This window comes from Leptopilina boulardi, unplaced genomic scaffold (genome assembly GCF_019393585.1).
Source record: "Leptopilina boulardi isolate dan_hultmark-lab unplaced genomic scaffold, ZJU_Lbou_2.1 LbouV2_325, whole genome shotgun sequence".
Taxonomy (NCBI): domain Eukaryota; kingdom Metazoa; phylum Arthropoda; class Insecta; order Hymenoptera; family Figitidae; genus Leptopilina; species Leptopilina boulardi.
In genome coordinates this window covers 1,388,876-1,408,871 of record NW_026137891.1, presented here as the reverse complement: position 1 = coordinate 1,408,871, position 19,996 = coordinate 1,388,876, and the positions used below count along the sequence as shown (strand labels likewise).

The window sequence follows — 19,996 nt, the reverse complement described above, 5'->3', positions numbered from 1 at the left end:
GGGAAATCAGGAATGAACAGGTTGAACTACTTCTAATGGCCACCAGATGGAGCATTGAAAAAATTTGATTGGTTCATGATATTTCCCGCGAAAGTAACTCTCGTTTAAATATATTATAAACGATTATTGAAAAATTGTTTAATTTACACGTTTTTATAAAATATATCTCCTAATGCAAAAATTTTATAAAAAAAAAAATGTGACACAACCCAAAAGTATTTTATTAATAATTGTTAAGAAATTATCCTATTGACTCTGTCATAACCAAAAAAAACGTTAATCAATGTTTAAAAATTTATTTTCCACAAATTTTTGCTATAGAAAAAAAAGTGGGGTTATGTGAAGAATTCTCACGTTTCTGACATTTAGTTAATAGGGATAATTAAAATCGATTAAATGAACTCCTAATATTAGATTAATTGGTGAGAATAAAAAATTTTATCTATTTTCCCCACAATGAGAACAAAAATATTTTTCAAACGCATCCAACAAGAATTTACACAATCATGAGATAAAATTATATTGCGTATACTTACACAGCTTCCAAATGAACAAAAGCTTCGTTAATCACTGAATTTAAACGATATTATTGAACTATTTCGCGAAAAAAAATATCAAAATTAAACACACAAAAGTACAGCAACGTTTTTGCTTGACCTTCTCCTTGGGAATGCGCGGGAATTCAAGAATGAACAGGTTGAGCTATTTACAATGAACACCAGGTGGCGCCATACTGTGCTGTGATTGGTGGACAAGTTTTGGGCATAATTTCGATTAGTAGGTAAAATTTACTCTGAAATTTGATTGATAGATGAAATTTAGCGCCAAATTGTATATTTTTTTTAAATATTCTAATAATGATTAAAAAAAAATCTTTAAAATAAACATTTTTATTCAATATTTTAACAAATCAATAATTATTGCATTTAATATATTAATTATTTAACATACTGTATAGTATTTGTTCATTATTGTTTTTATTTATTTGTTTTAATTTTAAATATTAATATTAAAAAAAAAGAAAAATTACATTAATATTCTGATTTTTAATTTTTATTTATAATCAAATCTTATACACCTTTAAAATAATAAAGATCGCATTTTTTTAACGTTTTATAAAAATACAGATATGCATCTTCAATTTCACTCAGTCATACATAAGTTTCACGCACAATTTTTAATTATATATAATATATATATATATAATACCTTTTACAATAGAATTGTTTGTTATACAACATTCAACTTTAGTGTAATATATGCACGCCTATTTACAAACTTTGAAATTAAACAAATATTTTTCAGAACATTTGGGTCGCTAGCAAAGCATTTATCGAGCAAACTAATTGAAATAGAAATGTTTAATAAAAGAAAATATAAATTTTAATTAAGAAAAATAATATATAAGTAGGAACTCGATAAACAATACTTTTTTTTACGCTAAACAGCAATTTTCTTACGATTAGAAAAAATCTGAGGCCGTTATTCGACGATATCACATTTTTTTTTTTTTATTTTTAACTTCTTCACGTTAAAACGACAATATTGTACATATTTGCAATTGTATTGCATGTACCATCACAGTGAAAGAAAATAATTTTATTTATTATTCACTGTTATATTTTCTAATCCAAGAAAATTTTTTTTTTAACTAATCTCTTCTTTCATGTAGTATATTTATTTTATAATATATTTTAAATAACAACATTTTTTAAGAAATCATATAAAAATTGTTCGAAGATTTATATTTGAAAATAACCGCTTTTTCCCTTCACTGTGATTTTTATATACGCATTATATATATATTTTTTTTCTGTGATTATACAAAAATTTGACGGTCATTTTTAATAATTTTTTTTTTTTTGTTTTATTCAGTTCTGGCCTACGACGATAAGTTATTATTTAACAAGTCCGGAACTCGGAATATCTCTAAACAAATGTATATATATATATATAGTATTTTTTTTAAAGACTTTTAAGGATATTCTATGTACATTTAATACCGTGACTACGAATGAAAATAAATAATTGGATGCAAAGACGAAATGAATTAGAATGACATACATTTCGGAAGCTCACATTTTCATGCCGATCAAAACAAATTAATTGACTTCAATTTAACAATCAAGTCGCTTAATGGCTTCCAATTGGTGAAAAAGAACAATACCAAACTTTGCACGAAAATTAAAAAAAAAAAAAAACGAAAAAATAATAATGTAAAAATGTAGCATTTTAACAAAATGAAAAAAAAATAAAATGAATGTAATTGAAGACAATAAAATTGTTTGTATAATAGAATAAAAATCGTGCCAAGTTTATGGAATGTAATTAAATATGAAAATAATTCATTATTTTAATAACCATATTGATTCTTTGACATCAAATAAATGAAATTTCTTATAAATTTACCATAAATAGTAAAAACAAAGTCAATTTATAAGAAAATCGAAATCAACGATATTATTTTCGTATACAATGAAAATTTGTTATAATTTACATTTTAATGGACTGACACAATTCTTTGTTAATATTTTCTAGTATACTTCACAGTGCAATAAGTAAAATTCTAAATAAGTAAATTAGAAACTCAGTTAAATACCAAAATTGAAAAATTTTCGATTATTTATATCTATGATTTTTTTTTTAATTGAAATTATAAAACGTCATGGTTGTGTGACAAAAAAAAATAATAATTCTATGACAAAATAAAATTAAAAAAAAAAAAAAAGAAACGAAACAAAAAAAATAAAATTGAAAAAAAAAATTGCACGATAATTGAGTGATAAACTCAAAAATTCGTTGGTCACAGTTACCTGTTTGATAAATGTTTAAGGGGCCCGAGACTTAAAATTGAAGTGGCACCAAGAGCTCCTAAATTGCAAACATTTGGATTTCTTGCACCGTCTATTGTTACAATAGGTAAACCAAAATAGCCTCCAGTTTGAGCACTAAGCTGAGATAAAGGAATAAAACTTTGAATTCCAAGATTTGAAAGACGATTAACAACATGCGGTGATTTTAAATCAACAACTGGCAATGCCAATTCAATCCCTCCATTTTGTAAACCTAAATCAACTTCTTTATGATAGGTTTGTTTGTGCGTCATTAAAGCCGATGCCGTTGGATATTTTGCCGGACACAAATTACATCTGAAAATTAAAAAAATTATATTAGATATTATATTTTTTAAAATTAGACATTCTATTAATTAGAAAAATTATTCTAATTTTTCAATTTTAAATTTCATATTACCAAAAAAATTTTCTTTTTCCCGATTTTCAATTTGAATTTAATTTTTTTCCAGAGCTTAATGAATTTTTAGAAGCAAAAGTTTTTTAATTATTTCGAAAATTGGGAGAATTTTTAAAAATTTGATATTTTTCCAGTACTTTTCAAATTTCTTGACCCGTGGCAATTTTGATATTAATTTATAAATAAAATTTTTATTTTTTATACTAACTTGTGCAGAAGTTTACTAGTCGCTCGATGATTTGCCATATGTTGGGTAAGCATTTCTTGATTTTGAAATCGTTTGTCACACACTTGACATGTTAATAATGCCCTAAGGAAAAAATTAAAAAATTATTATTTATAGAAAATAATCAAATTTTAAATTAAAAATAATTTTTTAAATTACAAAAACAAACCTTGGAGGTCGTCCACGTCGAACAAGAGGCGGTGCAGGTGGTGTATCCTGTGTAAGATCGACCGTTGGAGGTCGCGGTGGCCTTTCAACATCACTATTACTCGTTTTACTTTGTTTATTTTGAGGAACAGCAAATTGTCCCTGTTGTTCCTGTTGTTTTCTCTGTGAGCTCGCAGGAATTATTGATATTGCTGAATTTAAATTTAAAGCCGGTATATTTTGTGCCGCTGCTGGTCTCTGTTGTTGTGTCTGTTGTTGCTGTTGTTGTTGCTGTTGTTGTGCCGGTACTTGTTTACTCTGTTCACCAGATTTACCTTTTTGCATCGCAGGTGTTACCGTAATACCACGAGCCGCTAAAACATTAGCAACTGCTTTTGCATCCGGTTTTTTCCCACTGGGCGTTGTATTCTGCACTTGAGCTGGAGCGGAACCTTTAGATTAGTGACAAAAAAAAACAAATTTCTTTTTTTTTTTGCGATTCGGTGCACGTCCTTTTCTATTTGGAGTAAAAGGTTCTCTTTTTTTTCAAACCAAATCAAATGTGCACATAAAAAAAAAGACATGCGACTTTTTAATGGAAAAATTAAAAAAATATGGAATAATTTAATTTTTGAAAATGAAAATACAATAAGGTTGGAAAAATTTTTCTTACCAGGTTGTCGTACACTTAGAGTAATGGAATCCGTGAGATGGATTGTTGAATCACTTCTATTTGATTGTGTTGTAGCACCTTGAACATTTTGTATCACAGGAACACCGTCATTTCGTTTTTGTTGTGCGATAACGTGACAATCGGGATCTTCATTTCTATCGGGTAAAAGAACGTCCATTCTTCTTTGTTTATTAACATTGGCATTGTTCGGTTGTTGCATTTGCACTGGTTGTTGCATCGGTCTCTTTAAACGTTGACGAGGCATTGCTTGAGGAGGCGGTATCCTAGGACCTCTAAAATTTCAAAATAAAAGAGAATTGAACATTTTTTTTTTCAATTTTAGTAAAATTAATAAATTTAAAAAAAAATCATACCGTGGGGTTTGTACAATTGACGAATATCGGCTCCTTGGCATTTGTGGATGCATCTGAGGTACACCCATTTGTGGACCAGGATAACCAGGTGGTGGTGGGCCATATTGTGGATACATGTGTGGCATATGAGGTGGATACATGCCCTGAGGTCCAGATACTCGATACATTGGCGGTCTTCCTGGTGGTTGAATGTAAATATTGCTGGGAATCATTGTATTTGCTCCTGGTGGAAGAGTTGGTTGCATTTGTGGTTGTGGAAGTGGCATTCGTTGTACCTGTTGTGCTAATTGTTGAACCGGCGCTGGTAATTGATCGAAATTAACTGGTGTTATCATTTGTTGTGAATTATTTGTTAGTGGATTATATGAAGGTGAACCAGCTTGATGTGGTGATGTACCGGAAACTTGTGAATTAATACCCGTTTGTGGATCCACTACGCTCATATGTGGTGATGTTGCATTCATTAATGGAGAACTTTGATTCATGTGTGGTGATGTTTGATTTAAATGCGGTGAATTATGATTCATGTATGGTGAATTTTGATTTAAATGAGGTGAACTCGCGCTCATATGTGGCGACATTTGATTAATATTGGGCGACATTGGCGCGCCATGTATTTGCATTTTGTGAATTGACACTTCCATTGGATTGTTGAAAATTAAATTTCCACATTCAGGAATGTTACATTGAAAATGTCCCATTTTTGCTTTATGAACGTCCAATTGAGTGATATCTTTGAATTTTTCGTTACAAACACGACACGTACTGACTGTCTCAGCGAGTCTTTCTAAAGAAACATATTCAGTTTCAAAAGTTGGTATATTATTTGACACTTCGTTTTGACTTCGTCTTTGATGTTCCATGAGGAAATTTTGAAGTAAATTTCCAGTATTATCATTGGCTGATGATGAGCCAGTCTCATTGGATTCTTCTATTGTTTCGTCCTGTTTATCGTTCTCGTCAGTTGTTATTTGATTCCAGCTGAATGTTGAATTGGTACTTTGTTCATTTTCTTTGTTTCTTCCATCAGTTGAAGATCTAATTGGTTCTGGTGCCATAATAGAAGCCTTCGGTACCAAACTTATTTCTGGTTTACTGTGTAATGTTTGTATTACATCATCGGAACTTTCTGTATTTTCTTCTTCATCGGTTGGAATTTTTTCTCCTATTTCATTCGCCGATCTGGAACTGAAATTATTGTTAGTTTTTGAATTCTATTTTTTTTTTTTTAAGAAAGAAAAAGGCAACATAATTGAAAACAAGAACATAAATTGCTTACAAATTGTTGGTGAAGCAGAATAGTTTCGGTTTTACAAACCTTGACTGTTCACCAAGAATCTTGAGATTTTCAATAGTTTCTCTGCAAGTTGCTTCTAGATTGTCAGATTCTTCAACATATTCACTTTCATTGACTACCTTCTCCGTAGCTTCGTAATTATCTCCTGATTGTAAATCGTCTATATTCTGATCCTCTCTTTCTAAAGGATTTGCCATATCGCTTCCCACTCCCGAATCTCCTTCATTAATGTCCACTGATGTTTTTTCTGTTTCTTCCAAAGGATTCCTTGTCTCCGCGTCGAATTTTGAATTGTCATCATCTTCCTACAAGTCAGAAAATTTTTATTAATATTAAAAATCGTAACTTTTTTTTTTTAAATAAAAAGCTGTCTTTCAAAAAAAAATAATTAACAACTTCTAAATCTATTTCTGTCTATTAATTAAAAATTAAGCAATTCCTCTGGCAAAATAAAATACCCGAGCAACAAAATCTAGTTCCCTAAAATCTAACCTGCTGATTTAATATCACATTTTCAAATGGTTCGTTAATTTGATTTTCCACCTCATTGTCATCCTTATCGTCATTTTCTCTAAGACCTGCCAGGTCGTCTTCGTGATAATTTTCCGATTGAATATCCAAATTGCTATTTATAACAGTGAAGTCTTCAGACACTGAAGACTTCTTTAAAGTAAGCTTCAAAGAATCGGAACCGCACTGCTTTTTCAATGTAAACTTCAAGGTCCCCTTTTGATCTGGATCCAACCAATATTTTTCGTCCTGTTTTTTCTTCACTGATCTCAAATTTGGAATTCTTCTAAGTACAACACGAGGTTCACCCAAATGAACGTTAATATGTGATCGTAAGTCTTTCTTTCTTAAAAATTGTTGACCACAAATTTCACAATGCAATAAATCGGACGCCAATTCATGCAGAGGAATATCCGTGCTTAAGTTTTCATCTAAAACAAAATAAAATAAATGATTATTATATAATATATATGTATATATAAATATCGACTGCTTGTCACGTCAAACAATATTTTTAATTAATTCAATATTACTATAACATAAAACTTAAACATGTTTAGAATTTTAATAAAATAATAATTTTTAAAACATAAATTTGTATATAACCTCAAAAAATAGTTTAAAGAATTCACATTTTTCTATTGTTTTATAAAATTCTAAAACTTACACATATATAAATTCTCGAAAATTTATTAACTTCCTTGAAAACGTGTTACAAATATTCAACATCACAATTTGTAAAACATGAACAATAAATAAATTGTTTTATATGACATTTTAAATATCATCTTCACTTAAAAAAATATTGCAAAAAATGTTTCCTTTTTTTTTTTTAAATAACTATAAGCACATGATTCTTATTTAATTTCAACAAAATCTATTGTTTTGATAAAGTTTATAATCGTACGCCCACAACACAAGCTTTGAGTGAAACAAATGACATCATAAATGGTGTATAAAATATATACGCCCTTACATTAATTTACATCACTTGAACTTTGTTACGTATTGTAAGAAATATTTAAATTTTCAAAATTGCATATAAATAAAAATTTCAATTATAAACAGATTTTATCAAGAAAAATTAAAAAAAAATAATAATGAAAAATAAATGAAAATTATTAATTGATAATAATAGCATTGTTACTGAAACAGTGACGTATCATTTGACAAATCAATATAGGTTACTAAAGATGCGACGCCATTGGTTGACATGTCGTTTTGCCGCGACGCCGCCATTACGTTCATTTTCATCACGCAAGACGCAACAAGCGTAAATCCATCGTCATAAGAGAAATTCTTTTGTTTATTCACTATATTTTGTGAATGTAAATTGTATACGTAAACTAAATTTGTGTATTTAAAATATTTAGATTGAAAGTAAAGTATAAGAAAAAACTAGCGCAATGTCGATTATTGACGACGTCGAGTTGATCGAGGAGGTGAGAAAACGTCCATTACTTTTCAACAATAGATACCGAAATTGTGACGATGCAAAGGAAGAAGCATGGGTCGAAATCGGTAACAAACTTAACGCAAAACGTAAGTATCATGTTAACTATTTTTTTGTTCGTTATTTTTCAAATTTACGCAAAAGAGAATTAAAAATTGAACATAACCTACAAATCATATTCGATTAAACTAATTGAGCGCAATATATTTCAATATAGTTTACATATAATTTGTACAATTTAAAATTTGTGTTATTGTTTTTAAAATTTATTGGATATCAAAATTTGGTAGTTATAAACTTTTTTTCAGTTTTATTGAAATAGATTTACTATTTCTCAACCGTCTTTCTATTGTTATCCGATGTATACAAAGGTCAATTAATTGTCTTTTTGTTGTAATAATGAATGGTGATTTAGTACTAAAGTATGTGTTAAAAATAATTTTAAGTTGTACTATTTATGGATTTTATTTTACTTGTAAAGTATTTTATGATTTAATTTGTACTTAAGTTTCTAAAGATTACTGATATACAATTGCTTAGAGCAAACATTAATGTTTGCAATGTCAAGGTTTCTAATTCGTTTATTGTTTACTGATTTCTTATCGCGACAGATATAAAGTGCAATTTACTATAGAAAGAATTGTGTTGAATCTAATTTTAAAATTACATAACATAAAATCTTTCAACAATTCGAAAGAGAATTTAATAGAAATTGCTACCATGTAAACAGTAAAAGATAACAAGAAAACAGTAAATATATTTAATTAGCGATTATTAAATTATATTTAAATTTTGATTCAGCCAAAGAGGTACGAAGCCGCTGGAGAAGTTTACGTGATAAATTTGTACGAGAAAAGAAAGTAATCTTACATAAAGGTATAGGTAATAAAAACCTAGAAACCGTGGAAACAGAATGGCCCTTAATGGAAAATATGTCATTTATATGGCAACATATTGTGCACAGAAGAAAAAGACGATCAAAATTAAAAGATGATATAAAAAATGAATCTGTTGAATTATCAGATAATTTGACAGAAAATGCAGAATGGTATGTTGCTTTAGATGTTGACAGAAATGATCAAAGTCATGTGTCTAAATCTGATGTGGAAATAACTCCATCCGTTAAAAGAAAACACGTAATTGATTACGAGGTGATATATAGTAAATTATTTAAAAAAATTATTTACTATTAATTTTCTTTATATTGATAAATAAGAAAAATAATTTGATTATTAATTCATTTTTTTTTCTAATTAGGAATCACCTATTGACGAGGTAGGAGAATTTGTTCCTGTTTCGGAAGGTGAAGAAAATTACTCCCAAAGAGTGGACCAAACAGAATCATTTATCGCTGATGACAATCATTATTTCTGCATGTCAATCGCTGAGACATTGAGAAGATTTTCGACGCGTCAGAGAGCAGAAGCTAAGTTAAAAATGCAACAATTATTATTCGACGTTGAATTTAATTATAGTTCATCTAACATAGAGTAAAAAAAAATGACGATATTTGATTAAATTGTTTAAAAATGAAATCATTAATAGTAAAAAAAAAAAATTAAAGTTTTAATATCTACGAAAGAAAATATATAAATTAAAGGAATAATTCAGAGTAAATCACAATAGATTATTAAATGTTTATTTTGTTATTGAATTCAAAATTAAATTATGGTTTTAAATATTGGATTTGCTCTGTGATCCTTTAAATAAATTTTCGAAATATTGAATCTTAATTGATGTAAATGATTTTTTCAACATGTTTCTCAATGATTATTAATTATAATATCTTCGGATTATTAATTAATATCATAAGATTATTGATTATTTATAATAATATACGATTATAATTATTCGTTTAAAGAAATCAGTTTCTTTTGACTTTTTCTACAGTTGAATAATTTTTTTATTAGAACTATATAAATATAAATGTAATATTTTTAAACAAAAAGAAAAAAAATAAAATCACTGTACTAACTACAGTGATTTAATTAACGTTATTTTTAAGTTTAATTATATGATAAAACATACCTAATTCTTGTTGTTCCTGTACGTCATCTTCCTGAGATTTCGTTTCTAGTGAATATTCATAATCAACAAAATCATGCTCCAATGGACTGTTCATGTCTGACCTAGAAAAAAAGGGATTTTTAGTATTTGTTTATATTATTTAATTATAATAGATTTACTTTTTTGGAAAATTTATCAAAAATTATTATTTATTTCATTTAAATATACTTACAAGCATTGTTTTCAACAAATAAGAAGGTCAAAAAAGTGTATTTTTCGTTTTAGTTGTAATCATTCCACAGGTTTTAATGCACACGTAACCTTGAAATAAAGTACAAAAAATCAGTAAATATAAATTTTAATTTTCTTAAATTAAAAAATGTGCCAATTTTTTTTTTTTGAGTATTTTTTAAATTCATTTTTATGAATTTGAAATTATTAAACTAATATTGTAAATATTTTTTAAAATTGAAAATACACTTTTCGAAATGTCGACATGGCATTATAATCCACCACGTGAAATTGTTTTGACTTGTATAATTAGGTTAATCATTTTCAAAATTTAATCGACTGTCATTGGCTATTAGATTTTTAATTGTTATGATTTTTTTTTCAGTTTATTGTCCGAAAGTCCTTTATTGTTCCAGAAGCATAAAATCTTTTGTTTTCCAAGAAAACTTCCGTGAAAGGTATATACATTAGTTTTGTTTACTAACCAAGAGTTGAAATTTGTTAAACTACTAATAAAAAAAAAAAATTCTTTTAACAATTTTTATTTGACATTTTATTAATTATTCACTTGATTTTCAGTTCGGAAATGTCATTAATCATTCTCATTTTTAAAAACTGCTGAATGCGCTATATATAGAGTATATTTGAAAAGAGGAATGCATTTTATGACAATTGAAATAACATCACGAGTATTTGTTTCATAAATCCATTAGAGAATTTTTAAATTCATGATCATTATCAATATTTGAACAGGAAAATTTTTTTATAAAGGATCTACGTTCGAAGGTAATATATATGTATTTAAAAGTTAAATTTCTAGTCACATTTTCACTTCATTCATTTTTTTATTTATCATTTGTAGCACAGTTTCGTCAATGAGTTATATGGGAGTTTTATTCTCTATATAACAAATGACAGCTGATAAAATGACATCACTGCGCACACGGCACATTTTTTGAAACCCCAAAAAAAAAAAAACGACATCTCGAAAAATGAATTTTATATTTGGCACGTGCAATGATAGCATACAACATACAAGGAATTGATATGATGAACTAAATTCAGACGTATTGCAACCAAGATGGCGGTTCGTATTGTGATGAAATTTTTTTCACGTTGCAAAGGCAAAATCAACGTCAGCGTACTGAACTGTGTTCAAAATGCGTTCGGCCGGCGACGGGTTCACAATGTTCACAGACGCGTTGTTTTCTAAGGACGCGCGGGGCGGCGCACGCTGGGAACATTCTGAGGATGCCTCGGAGCTCGAATACCTCCTTCCCCCCCGTCTCTCTTTCTCTCTCTCTCTCTCTCTCACCACCTCCTCTTCCTCCTTTTGAGGGTTCTGTGGATTGTGCCTCGCTATACACGAACTCTATTTATAAAATTCTCTATGTGTATACATACTACTATGCATCTGTATAGAGGTCTTTTGCACGGAACCCAACACAGCGGGAGGTAGAGAGAGACGTGAAGGGACCCAAATTGAAATTAAAGTCAACATGATCTCTCTCTCTGTGTTCATTTTGTGCTGAGAGAGGGGCACCAATCGTCTCTAACTATTTTCAACGCGTTTGCGTACTGTTCGCTCCGAAACAATTCACCATCCCTACTCTATTCTCTCTATACTAAACAGATTCGTTCCAAAGAATTCCCTGTTGGAAAATGCCACCTCCAACTGTCCAATTGCCACTGTCATTTATATAATATAAACCAACACTGTCTTATGGTTATAACCAACAAAAGCTATCCTACTACATTGTCTTTGAACTATATTTTACCTCCAGCTATATATGATACACACAAACTACACAATCTACATTACGTAATCCTGATTAGATATCGTTCTACTTGTTTTTTTTTCTTTTTCTTTTCCTTTACTTCTGCGCAGAAATATTGCTTTTTGAAATGTATTTCCGGAAATTGTTTCTCTCTCACACCTACCATTAATTTTCCTTGGTATTGAGGTCCGGTTCCGGGAGAGCTTTGGTGCGCGCAATGGTTGAGCGTTGTGAGAGTATGGTGGAGGGAACCTGACGGAACCCGTCGAAACCAGCCGAACAGGCGAAACTATTGATCGTGATACTGTACACTAAGGTCGGTCCCCTTAAATGGGTTGTTCAGAATACCTTGAAAATTGTATATTATGAAGTCGAGGGGGAAAAATAATGGTTTGAAAATTCTGAAATAACTTCCCCTTCGTGGCTACGTTTAATAAAATCACCCCAATGGTATTTTATGAATTTTCTCATCTAGAATATTTATTTCTATTTCTAATTAATTTTTTTTTACAAATTTTCCCAGATTTACATCCAATATCCATAGGACAATGGATTTGAAAACAATAGACATCCAGAGAATACAATATCCAAAGTGTACATAGCGGATAACCGACATGAATAGTAATCCGTCAACTATATATATAGCGAATTGCAGAGCTGGAAGAGAACGTCAATGCGTAATAAATTACGTCCATCCAATTGGTAATTAGATTCCAGTCGGTTGGAGTTTCTATAGCGCAACGTCGACTTGATTATCGATTTTGTTCCCACCACCACCATCATCATCATCATCATCATCACTTGGAACACAAATGCCGGAGAGCTGCTGGCTGAATATGCTGGGAGATCCAATCATAGTTCTGAAAAGCGTGATTACCCGTACGGGGTAAGGGGAAAAGGCAGGAGGTATTAAAACCGAGGAAGGGAAACAGCTACAAAGAACGTTGACCTGCCATCAAGCAACCCTCTCCTTTCGTCCCGGATTCACTGCCAGCTGCGCACAACTTTCTAAACTCGACTCGACAATTTTGGTTCAAGTTACGCTCACTAAATATTACTATATAGAAAAAAAATATACTACAACTGTCTTCTGTGGATCGGGAGGGGAGAACAATGGGCGTAACCACCTCCTTTTTTTTTTTTATCATATTTGACTGTATTTTATTCTGAAGCAAAGGAAAAAAACGATTGCATGGGGTGGTTTTAATGAATACCTTTTTTTTATTATTTTTTTACCACGAAGCATGTATATTGATTTTACTTTATTTTTCAGGACATCTAGCGGTGGCGTCACATAACTAGAGACACTTGGAACTCTGATGAGACAACTTCCAAAGTGCAAGGATATGAATTACGAAAAAAATCATCTAATCGATATGAAAAAAGAAATTTTCCACGCCATCTGGTGGTGGCGTCCTCAACCACGGATAAACAACGTAATTTGATTCTATTTTATAAATCTACAGAATTCCATCTAATTCAAAAAAAAAAAAAATATCTATATTATCCTTTTTTTAGATAAATTTCAAGAAAACTTTAATGCTCGGTTGTAAAATAAAAGCATAAACGTAAATGGACTCTTCCGTTTGGGATAATATATATTTTGTTGGCGTTTTAATGACATTCATAAAAGGTCAACGAGAAATAATGGTTACGATATTCCAATGTGTAGATTTGAATCTATATTTTATATTCATTGAATTCAGTTTGTGACGCATTTTGTGTGGAACTGGAACGAGATAAGTTTCAGGCCGCTTGAATTCTCAGTTAACGGATGGAATATATTAAAATCCTCTCTCTCCCCGCTCAAGAAGCCACAACGACGTTTGTAAAGCGCTTAATTATACCTATATATATATATAGATTTGTTCCACTCGTCATGAATACTGACAGCGAGAGCTTCGTTCCGTTATTTTGCCTGAAATATCCCAGAGTATTATGCGGGAGGGGTTTTTGGAACGAGGTATTAGTAAAGCGTGAGGGCGTGGCTTCGGGTTGTCCTTAGCAGCAGCATTACAACGATATGAAGGTATTTGTGTGTAGCAGTACTTCACAAGTAAAAAGGATGATGATGATATTGGAAAAATGAGTGGAAATTTCCAAGCGCGCCTGCGTTGCAAGCCATTTTTGTAAATGTGTTGGTTTTACACATAAGAAACAAAAAAAAAAAAAGAAACTTTTAGCTGTTTTCAGGCTTCTCTTTCTCGTTTATAATTTTACAACTTGCCTTGAACGTGTTCTAAGTTTTATAATTAGAAAACTAACACGTCAGCAGATTTCAAGTTTACGTAAGATTACTCCGATATCATTGGTATACATTTCAGTTTCAAGGTTTTTTTTTAAAATATAATTTTTTTCAAAATATAAAAAGAATTTAAAGTTGTTTTTTATTTTTTTCAGATGTTGGATGAGTCATTAATTTCTGAACAACCTTTTCTTTGTCTGACGGGTTTTTATGCATAGCATATGGTTGAAGGGGATCCGAAACTGGAATATTTATGACCCCACTTTTTTTATGACCCGCTGCCATATAGTCAGCTATATAGTGTGACTGGCGGATTTGGAGATGAAAAGAAAGTGGAAATTGGTGCTTGCGCCAGGGTTTGCCGTGGCTTTTGCTGACCTCACTGGCTCTGGTTGGTTGTTGCTAGGCAACGTATCGTAGGTTACGGTTGTGCCAGTTAGGTTTTGCTGGTGCTCTATCTACCTATATATAGTTTTATTCTCTATATAGTTGCTCGATTCTCGAAATTACTAACTACTACGCGGCATTACGCCAACGCTGTTGCCAAATTGCATTATATATTGAGATTTGTTTCGCAAAATTATTCCGCTGATTAGCACAAAATTAATTACTTTATTGTATTATTTTTTTTTTGATTACCAAGGTGATTAATAATGACATATATTTTATACTTGAGATATTATGTATTTTTGATGATATATTCAATTTAAAATATATGTATATGTAAATTTATTGTTAGCGTCGTTTAGCGTCTCGACCAATATATAAACACTTTTATCCTTGGTACGTTAATGTATTTTAAATGGTAAACAACTTCGGTTAATTATTCTCTATCAGCTCTAATCTACACTTTAAACTACTACTAGATAAAAAAGAGCTACTCATTGAAAAATGCTTTAAAATTCTTTTTTTTTATTATTTCTTTTTTTTTTTTAATGAAAATTTAATCTTTTTTATGAAAGGAAAAAGAATTTTTATTTTTTTTTTTGCGATTTCAATTTTGACCAGCAATGAGGTCAAGTTTGTCATTTGTTTATATCTTATCGACTTGTACATAAAATGGTCCAGTTGAAAGATAAGATTTTTTTTTTTTTTTGCAATTAAAATTATATTGTTACTCTTGGAACAATTTTGCATAAAGGGGTTTAAATTTTTTACACAAATCATAGGTGTAGAGATTAATTTTAGAAAAACAATTCCATAAACAGTTTTATTGTATTCTAATGAATTAACATAATTATAGTTAAACAACAATATATATGCAATTTATAAAATTTTAAGAGAATAATTAATATTAAAAAAACAAAAATCATTGAAACAATATTTGTCATATTCATCAGTCTTTAAGAAATTCTTCTAAAATTGTTTCTGTATCGTGAAACATTTTTGTTTGCATTTGAAATTCATAATTTGTTTTATCGTTTTGAATTTTCTTTAAAATTCCATATGCCTTTTTCAATAGATCAGGAACACTCTCATAATGATCGCCAGTCATTGTTTCAAATGAAGGATTTTTTTCTACAATATTATTAACTTCTACCGTAAGATTTGTATCAATTTCTTTCATCTCATTACAAAATTGAAGTTTTTCTTCGAATTTCAAATTATTAGTATCATTAATAATTGGTTTGATGATTTTTTCTTTGTTGAGAAAATTGGACCATATTACATTTCTCAGATATTCGATGAAATTATTATTATTATTATTATTATTATTGTCATCTAAAAGATTCATTTTATCTACATAACTTTGTTTTACAAAATTCTTCAAATATTGTTCTATTTGCAATGTAAAATAACTTTCGGTATGTAAATATTCTTCTTCTTCTTCTTCTTCTTCGTCCTCGATGATATTCTGTCCGGAAATTAATTGAACCTCCGTAGAAGGAAATGGTAATTTATATTGAGGTCTGGTTATATAATTTAATTCAGAAAAAGACCTTCCCTCATACTGTGATGAGATTGTAGATTTCTGTTCTGTAGTACTGCTTCCATTTAATGAGCCATTGATAAAATGCTCCTCCGAATGAATTAGACATTTCTCCATCATTGTATATGGGGAATAATCGAAAGCAATTTGTTCATCACCACCACCCGCTTGCATCATTATTGGTACTTGATAAAAAATTGGTACAAAACTTTTGCATAGTGTTTTTATATCTGTTGTTTTAATTACATTAATATATGATGATCTCGTTAAACTTGTCATTAATAATATTTGTTTTGATAGTCCTTTAGCTGAAAAAAAGAATATGAAAAATGTTTAATCTTTTTTTTTTAAAAAATTCATTCTCCTTTTTTAGATGTAATAAACTTACCATCATTATCGTTTTCATCTCCAGAAGCTCCTTTTGATGTATCCTTTTGCTCTTGCTCTATATTACGGGACAGAGTCGTCAAACTTTTTGCAATCGTTTCGGAATGAAAACCTTTTTGTTTTTGAAATGAATAAAAAAATTATTGAAATTTTAATTACAAAAATACTTTGTAATTTTTTTTTTTTTAAAGAATTTGGAAAAATTATTCTTTGCAAAAAGAAAATGAATGATTTTTTATAAAAATAGTTGTGAAATATATATTTGTTAATTTATTGATTATTTGTATTATTATACCTGTTTCTTTTACAGATGATGCTTCTAGTCTCGAGCAATTGTCTGCATAATCTGAACACATGGCGCCAAAAGGATTTTTGTCTAATGAAAGTAATGATTGATCGTCACCCCTCGGCGAGCACTCTGGCTGAACAAAATCGATGTTTAGAAAATCCTCGGTGCTGGAATTTTCACTGCTCATATACTGCTCTAAAGCTTGACGTTCGAGTTCCTGGTAAAAAAAAATTCAATTTTAAAATTAAAAAAAAAAAAAATATTAAAAAAGAAATTAAATTTTATTTGAAAAAAAAAATACTTGATAACGAAGTGCTAAGCATTCCTCGGATGTTCTATATTGCTCCATAGCTTGACGCTCCAAATTATCGTATGTTTTTTCAAAGGAATTTTCTTCAATTCTATTTGATGACGATGAATTTGCCAATACATCACTGTACAATCGTTTTTTTTGACTTATTTCAATTGTATTTTCTTTAATTTCAACTAAATTACCATTTTTAAATGTATTCATTTGTTTGGAATTTTTCATTTTTAAACAAATACATTTATTATTATCAGCTAATAATTCTGTATTAATATCATCATGAATTATTTTATTTGTATCATCAGTATTAAAAATATTGGAATTTATTTTTTCTTTTGTAGAATTACACTTTTGTTTGGTGATTTTTGTTTGTGTTCGTCGTGTTTTGATACCGCCTTTTGTCAAGAGAATAAGATTATTAAAATCAGCGCCTTGATTTTTTCGACGTTGCGGATAATCAGGATATGATTCGGGGGCTTTTTGATAAACAGGAATTGTTGCGGCAGCAGTTGTTGCTGATGTAGACGACGATAATGATGATGATGATGATAATAATGTCTTTTCTGATAATGCCGCAATTGGCTGTTGCATAACAGCAGCTTGATAAATTGGTTGAATCGCAGCGTAAATTGGATGCTGAGGCACGTAAACTGGAGCTTGTAATTGAAGAGGAATGGCCACACGCTGATACCATTGAGGATATTGAATTGCCGCATTTAAACCATGATGATGATGATGAAGATGATGGTGATGAGGAGGAGGAGGAGGAGGTAAAACTGACACATTTGTATTCTGAAAAATAAAATCTTTCAAACTAATAAAAAAGAAATATTAGACTGAAGAAATAATTATTCAAAGTAATCCTTTGCCTAATTATTTCTTGTTCCATGACAATTAAATTAAATACAATTATTATTTGATGACAGTATTTAAATCAAAATTACAAAATGCTACTAATTAACAGTTTAATCTATTTTTGATGAATGAATAATAAATATTTAAACTATCACTAATTAATTTCTGCTAATAACTGAAATGTAAAATAAGATTTTACATATAATTTTTAAACTTTTCCCATTTTTTTTTTTTTTTTTGTTTATTTTATGACTATAATGACAGTATTATCTGTTTTTGATGAATAATTAATTATACTTGTATTAGAGAAAATATTCACTAATTGCTGCAATTAAAAGTAAACCAGGATTTATAAAATAATCATCATTATTGATCAATCTCAAATGCGGAATTCGTGATTAATTCCGTTTATTAATTTATTTTATAATAATGAAAATAGAAAATAAAATATTATTTTTCTCTTTTCTAATTAATATTTATTTTATAATTGCAATTATTTGTCGACTAAAATTATTAATTAGAATATTAAGAAAATTAAAATTATTAAAAAGGGAATTTTCTTTTTTTGAATAAAAATGTTGTACTTGAAAATTTGATGCTTGCGTTGCAGTTTGTCTGATGTTTTGCGAGAAGAGATCCTTTGGATAATAAATTTCGGATGAGGTTGAAGGAAATACTTGTAGAGGAGCGCCTCGTTCATCACATTCAACGACTGGTGTTACAAATCTATGAGGATAATACTCGGGAACATCGGGATTGCAAAATGGTACTGATGGTGAACGCATTACTCCAATGGTTGGTATTGGTGGATAATAATGACCAACTTTAACATACGGCGATTGATTTGACCATATCTGCGGACTGTACTCCTGTCCATTTGGTAATTTTTGAGGTTTTGGTATTAAGTGTAAAATAACTGGTAGCATTTGATGTGACAGAAAATATGGTTGAATTTGTTGCGAGGGAAATAGAAAAATTTCTGGAAGTGGCACCTGATTCCATAAATTGTGAACCAATTCGGATGTGACGCGTGACTGTAATTCCAATTCATCCAAATTTTCAATGGTATAGCGAAGAGCAGCAAATTTCCTGTATTCACCATCCTGAGATGTTGTACTCTTACTGGATTCTGGAATATTAAAAAAAAAATAATAATAATAAGGTAAAGAAAATATCTCACAGTTTTAAAAAATCAATAGTTGAATTTCTCTAGGTTTTCAGAAAATGAGAATTTTTAACTAAACTTTTTTTTAAAAAAGGTTTCTGAAAGTTGTTTGCAATTTCAAAAGTTTGAGAACATAAACCTAGAAAAGTTTGACGTTTACTTTATAGTCTGAAATTAGTTTAAAAAATGAAATATAATTTAACTTGCGGTAATTTTAATTAAAAAGTTATTAAAAATTGAAGTAAATTATTTTACCATGCATTTAAAAATTCTTTTTCACTTTAATTCTCATTTTAAATTGAATTTGCAAAACTTTTTGCAGAGACTTTAATGGGAATGAAGTGTACTTTTATGTGACGTAAATTAATTTTGAAACTATTATAAATTTAGTAGTTTTTTTTTTTAATTTTAGTTCATAATTGCTTTTTTTAAAATATAAATTCTTCATATATTGCGAAAAATTTATTTTAACTATATATATATATATGTATAGTGAAAGCTCACCTCCTGTCATATAATTCCGGTTTTCGGAAAAATATTTTTCCTCATGATTTTTTACCGTTGATAATGTTGTGTTTTTTCGTTTTACTAAATCATCTTCTTTTTCCTGTACTCTAATATGAGATCCATTAAATATCAATTTTCTCTGTTATATGGGGTCGTTAAATTAATTCTCTTTAAACTTTACAGTGGATATCGAATAACGTAAAAGCCTTGCAAATTTAAACTGAGATGTGGATTTATTTCAAATACTTTCGAACATTATTCAGAAATAATTAATTTATTATTATTATTTATAATAATTAATATAGATTGTGTAATTTATTCTCGAATTTTTTTTTAATCTATAAAAGTTTTATTAAAATTAAA

General features: G+C 29.2%; 3 protein-coding genes and 2 long non-coding RNA genes across 11 annotated transcripts; 3 read left to right on the top strand and 2 right to left on the bottom strand.

Annotated features, from left to right (window-relative positions):
• Nucleotides 1-1,037: 1,037 nt before the first annotated feature.
• Nucleotides 1,038-11,432, bottom strand: LOC127284805 (histone acetyltransferase KAT6A-like). 6 transcript variants are annotated; one of them, XM_051310501.1, is made up of 11 exons: nt 11,207-11,432; nt 10,172-10,260; nt 9,961-10,061; nt 6,513-6,910; nt 5,952-6,274; nt 4,673-5,860; nt 4,299-4,591; nt 3,648-4,077; nt 3,461-3,562; nt 2,814-3,149; nt 1,038-1,929 (listed from the first exon to the last, which is right to left on the bottom strand). In XM_051310501.1, exons 3-11 carry the CDS (start codon nt 10,052-10,054, stop codon nt 1,899-1,901), a joined length of 3,195 nt encoding a protein of 1,064 aa, XP_051166458.1. In that variant the 5' UTR covers nt 10,055-10,061; nt 10,172-10,260; nt 11,207-11,432; the 3' UTR covers nt 1,038-1,898. The 6 variants fall into 6 exon arrangements, with proteins under 6 accessions (XP_051166458.1, XP_051166455.1, XP_051166456.1 ...); XM_051310498.1 differs by having other exon boundaries at nt 6,462-6,910; nt 11,207-11,431; XM_051310499.1 differs by having other exon boundaries at nt 3,648-4,065; nt 6,462-6,910; nt 11,207-11,431.
• Nucleotides 7,716-9,929, top strand: LOC127284809 (transcription factor Adf-1-like). Its single transcript, XM_051310506.1, has 3 exons — nt 7,716-8,021; nt 8,734-9,083; nt 9,190-9,929. Exons 1-3 carry the CDS (start codon nt 7,886-7,888, stop codon nt 9,424-9,426), a joined length of 723 nt encoding a protein of 240 aa, XP_051166463.1. The 5' UTR covers nt 7,716-7,885; the 3' UTR covers nt 9,427-9,929.
• LOC127284812 (uncharacterized) lies at nt 10,279-11,200 on the top strand. Its single transcript, XR_007843529.1, has 3 exons — nt 10,279-10,628; nt 10,750-10,956; nt 11,033-11,200. It is a non-coding gene; the product is annotated as an uncharacterized LOC127284812 (long non-coding RNA).
• Nucleotides 11,433-11,636: 204 nt separating the features above from the next.
• Nucleotides 11,637-16,892, top strand: LOC127284811 (uncharacterized). Of its 2 annotated transcripts, XR_007843528.1 has the most exons (6): nt 11,637-12,264; nt 12,472-12,985; nt 13,222-13,384; nt 13,467-14,259; nt 14,349-14,613; nt 16,821-16,892. It is a non-coding gene; the product is annotated as an uncharacterized LOC127284811 (long non-coding RNA). The 2 variants fall into 2 exon arrangements; XR_007843527.1 differs by lacking the exon at nt 16,821-16,892 and having other exon boundaries at nt 14,349-14,979.
• LOC127284806 (uncharacterized) lies at nt 15,390-17,417 on the bottom strand. Its single transcript, XM_051310504.1, has 4 exons — nt 17,101-17,417; nt 16,806-17,016; nt 16,512-16,622; nt 15,390-16,431 (listed from the first exon to the last, which is right to left on the bottom strand). Exons 1-4 carry the CDS (start codon nt 17,329-17,331, stop codon nt 15,530-15,532), a joined length of 1,455 nt encoding a protein of 484 aa, XP_051166461.1. The 5' UTR covers nt 17,332-17,417; the 3' UTR covers nt 15,390-15,529.
• Nucleotides 17,418-19,996: the final 2,579 nt, after the last annotated feature.

Excerpts from the sequence above, each read along its gene's own strand:
- LOC127284806 (XM_051310504.1), bottom strand. The coding sequence starts at position 17,331 with ATGAAAAATTCCAAACAAATGAATACATTTAAAAATGGTAATTTAGTT. Across the intron at positions 17,017-17,100 it reads GCTTAGCACTTCGTTATCAA|GAACTCGAACGTCAAGCTTT; the intron begins GTATTTTTTTTT and ends TTTTTTTACCAG. Across the intron at positions 16,432-16,511 it reads AGATGAAAACGATAATGATG|CTAAAGGACTATCAAAACAA; the intron begins GTAAGTTTATTA and ends TCTTTTTTTCAG.
- LOC127284805 (XM_051310498.1), bottom strand. The coding sequence starts at position 10,054 with ATGAACAGTCCATTGGAGCATGATTTTGTTGATTATGAATATTCACTA. Across the intron at positions 5,861-5,951 it reads TTCTGCTTCACCAACAATTT|TTCCAGATCGGCGAATGAAA; the intron begins GTAAGCAATTTA and ends CAATAATTTCAG. Across the intron at positions 4,078-4,298 it reads TCTAAGTGTACGACAACCTG|GTTCCGCTCCAGCTCAAGTG; the intron begins GTAAGAAAAATT and ends ACTAATCTAAAG.
- LOC127284809 (XM_051310506.1), top strand. The coding sequence starts at position 7,886 with ATGTCGATTATTGACGACGTCGAGTTGATCGAGGAGGTGAGAAAACGT. Across the intron at positions 8,022-8,733 it reads TAACAAACTTAACGCAAAAC|CCAAAGAGGTACGAAGCCGC; the intron begins GTAAGTATCATG and ends ATTTTGATTCAG. Across the intron at positions 9,084-9,189 it reads AACACGTAATTGATTACGAG|GAATCACCTATTGACGAGGT; the intron begins GTGATATATAGT and ends TTTTCTAATTAG.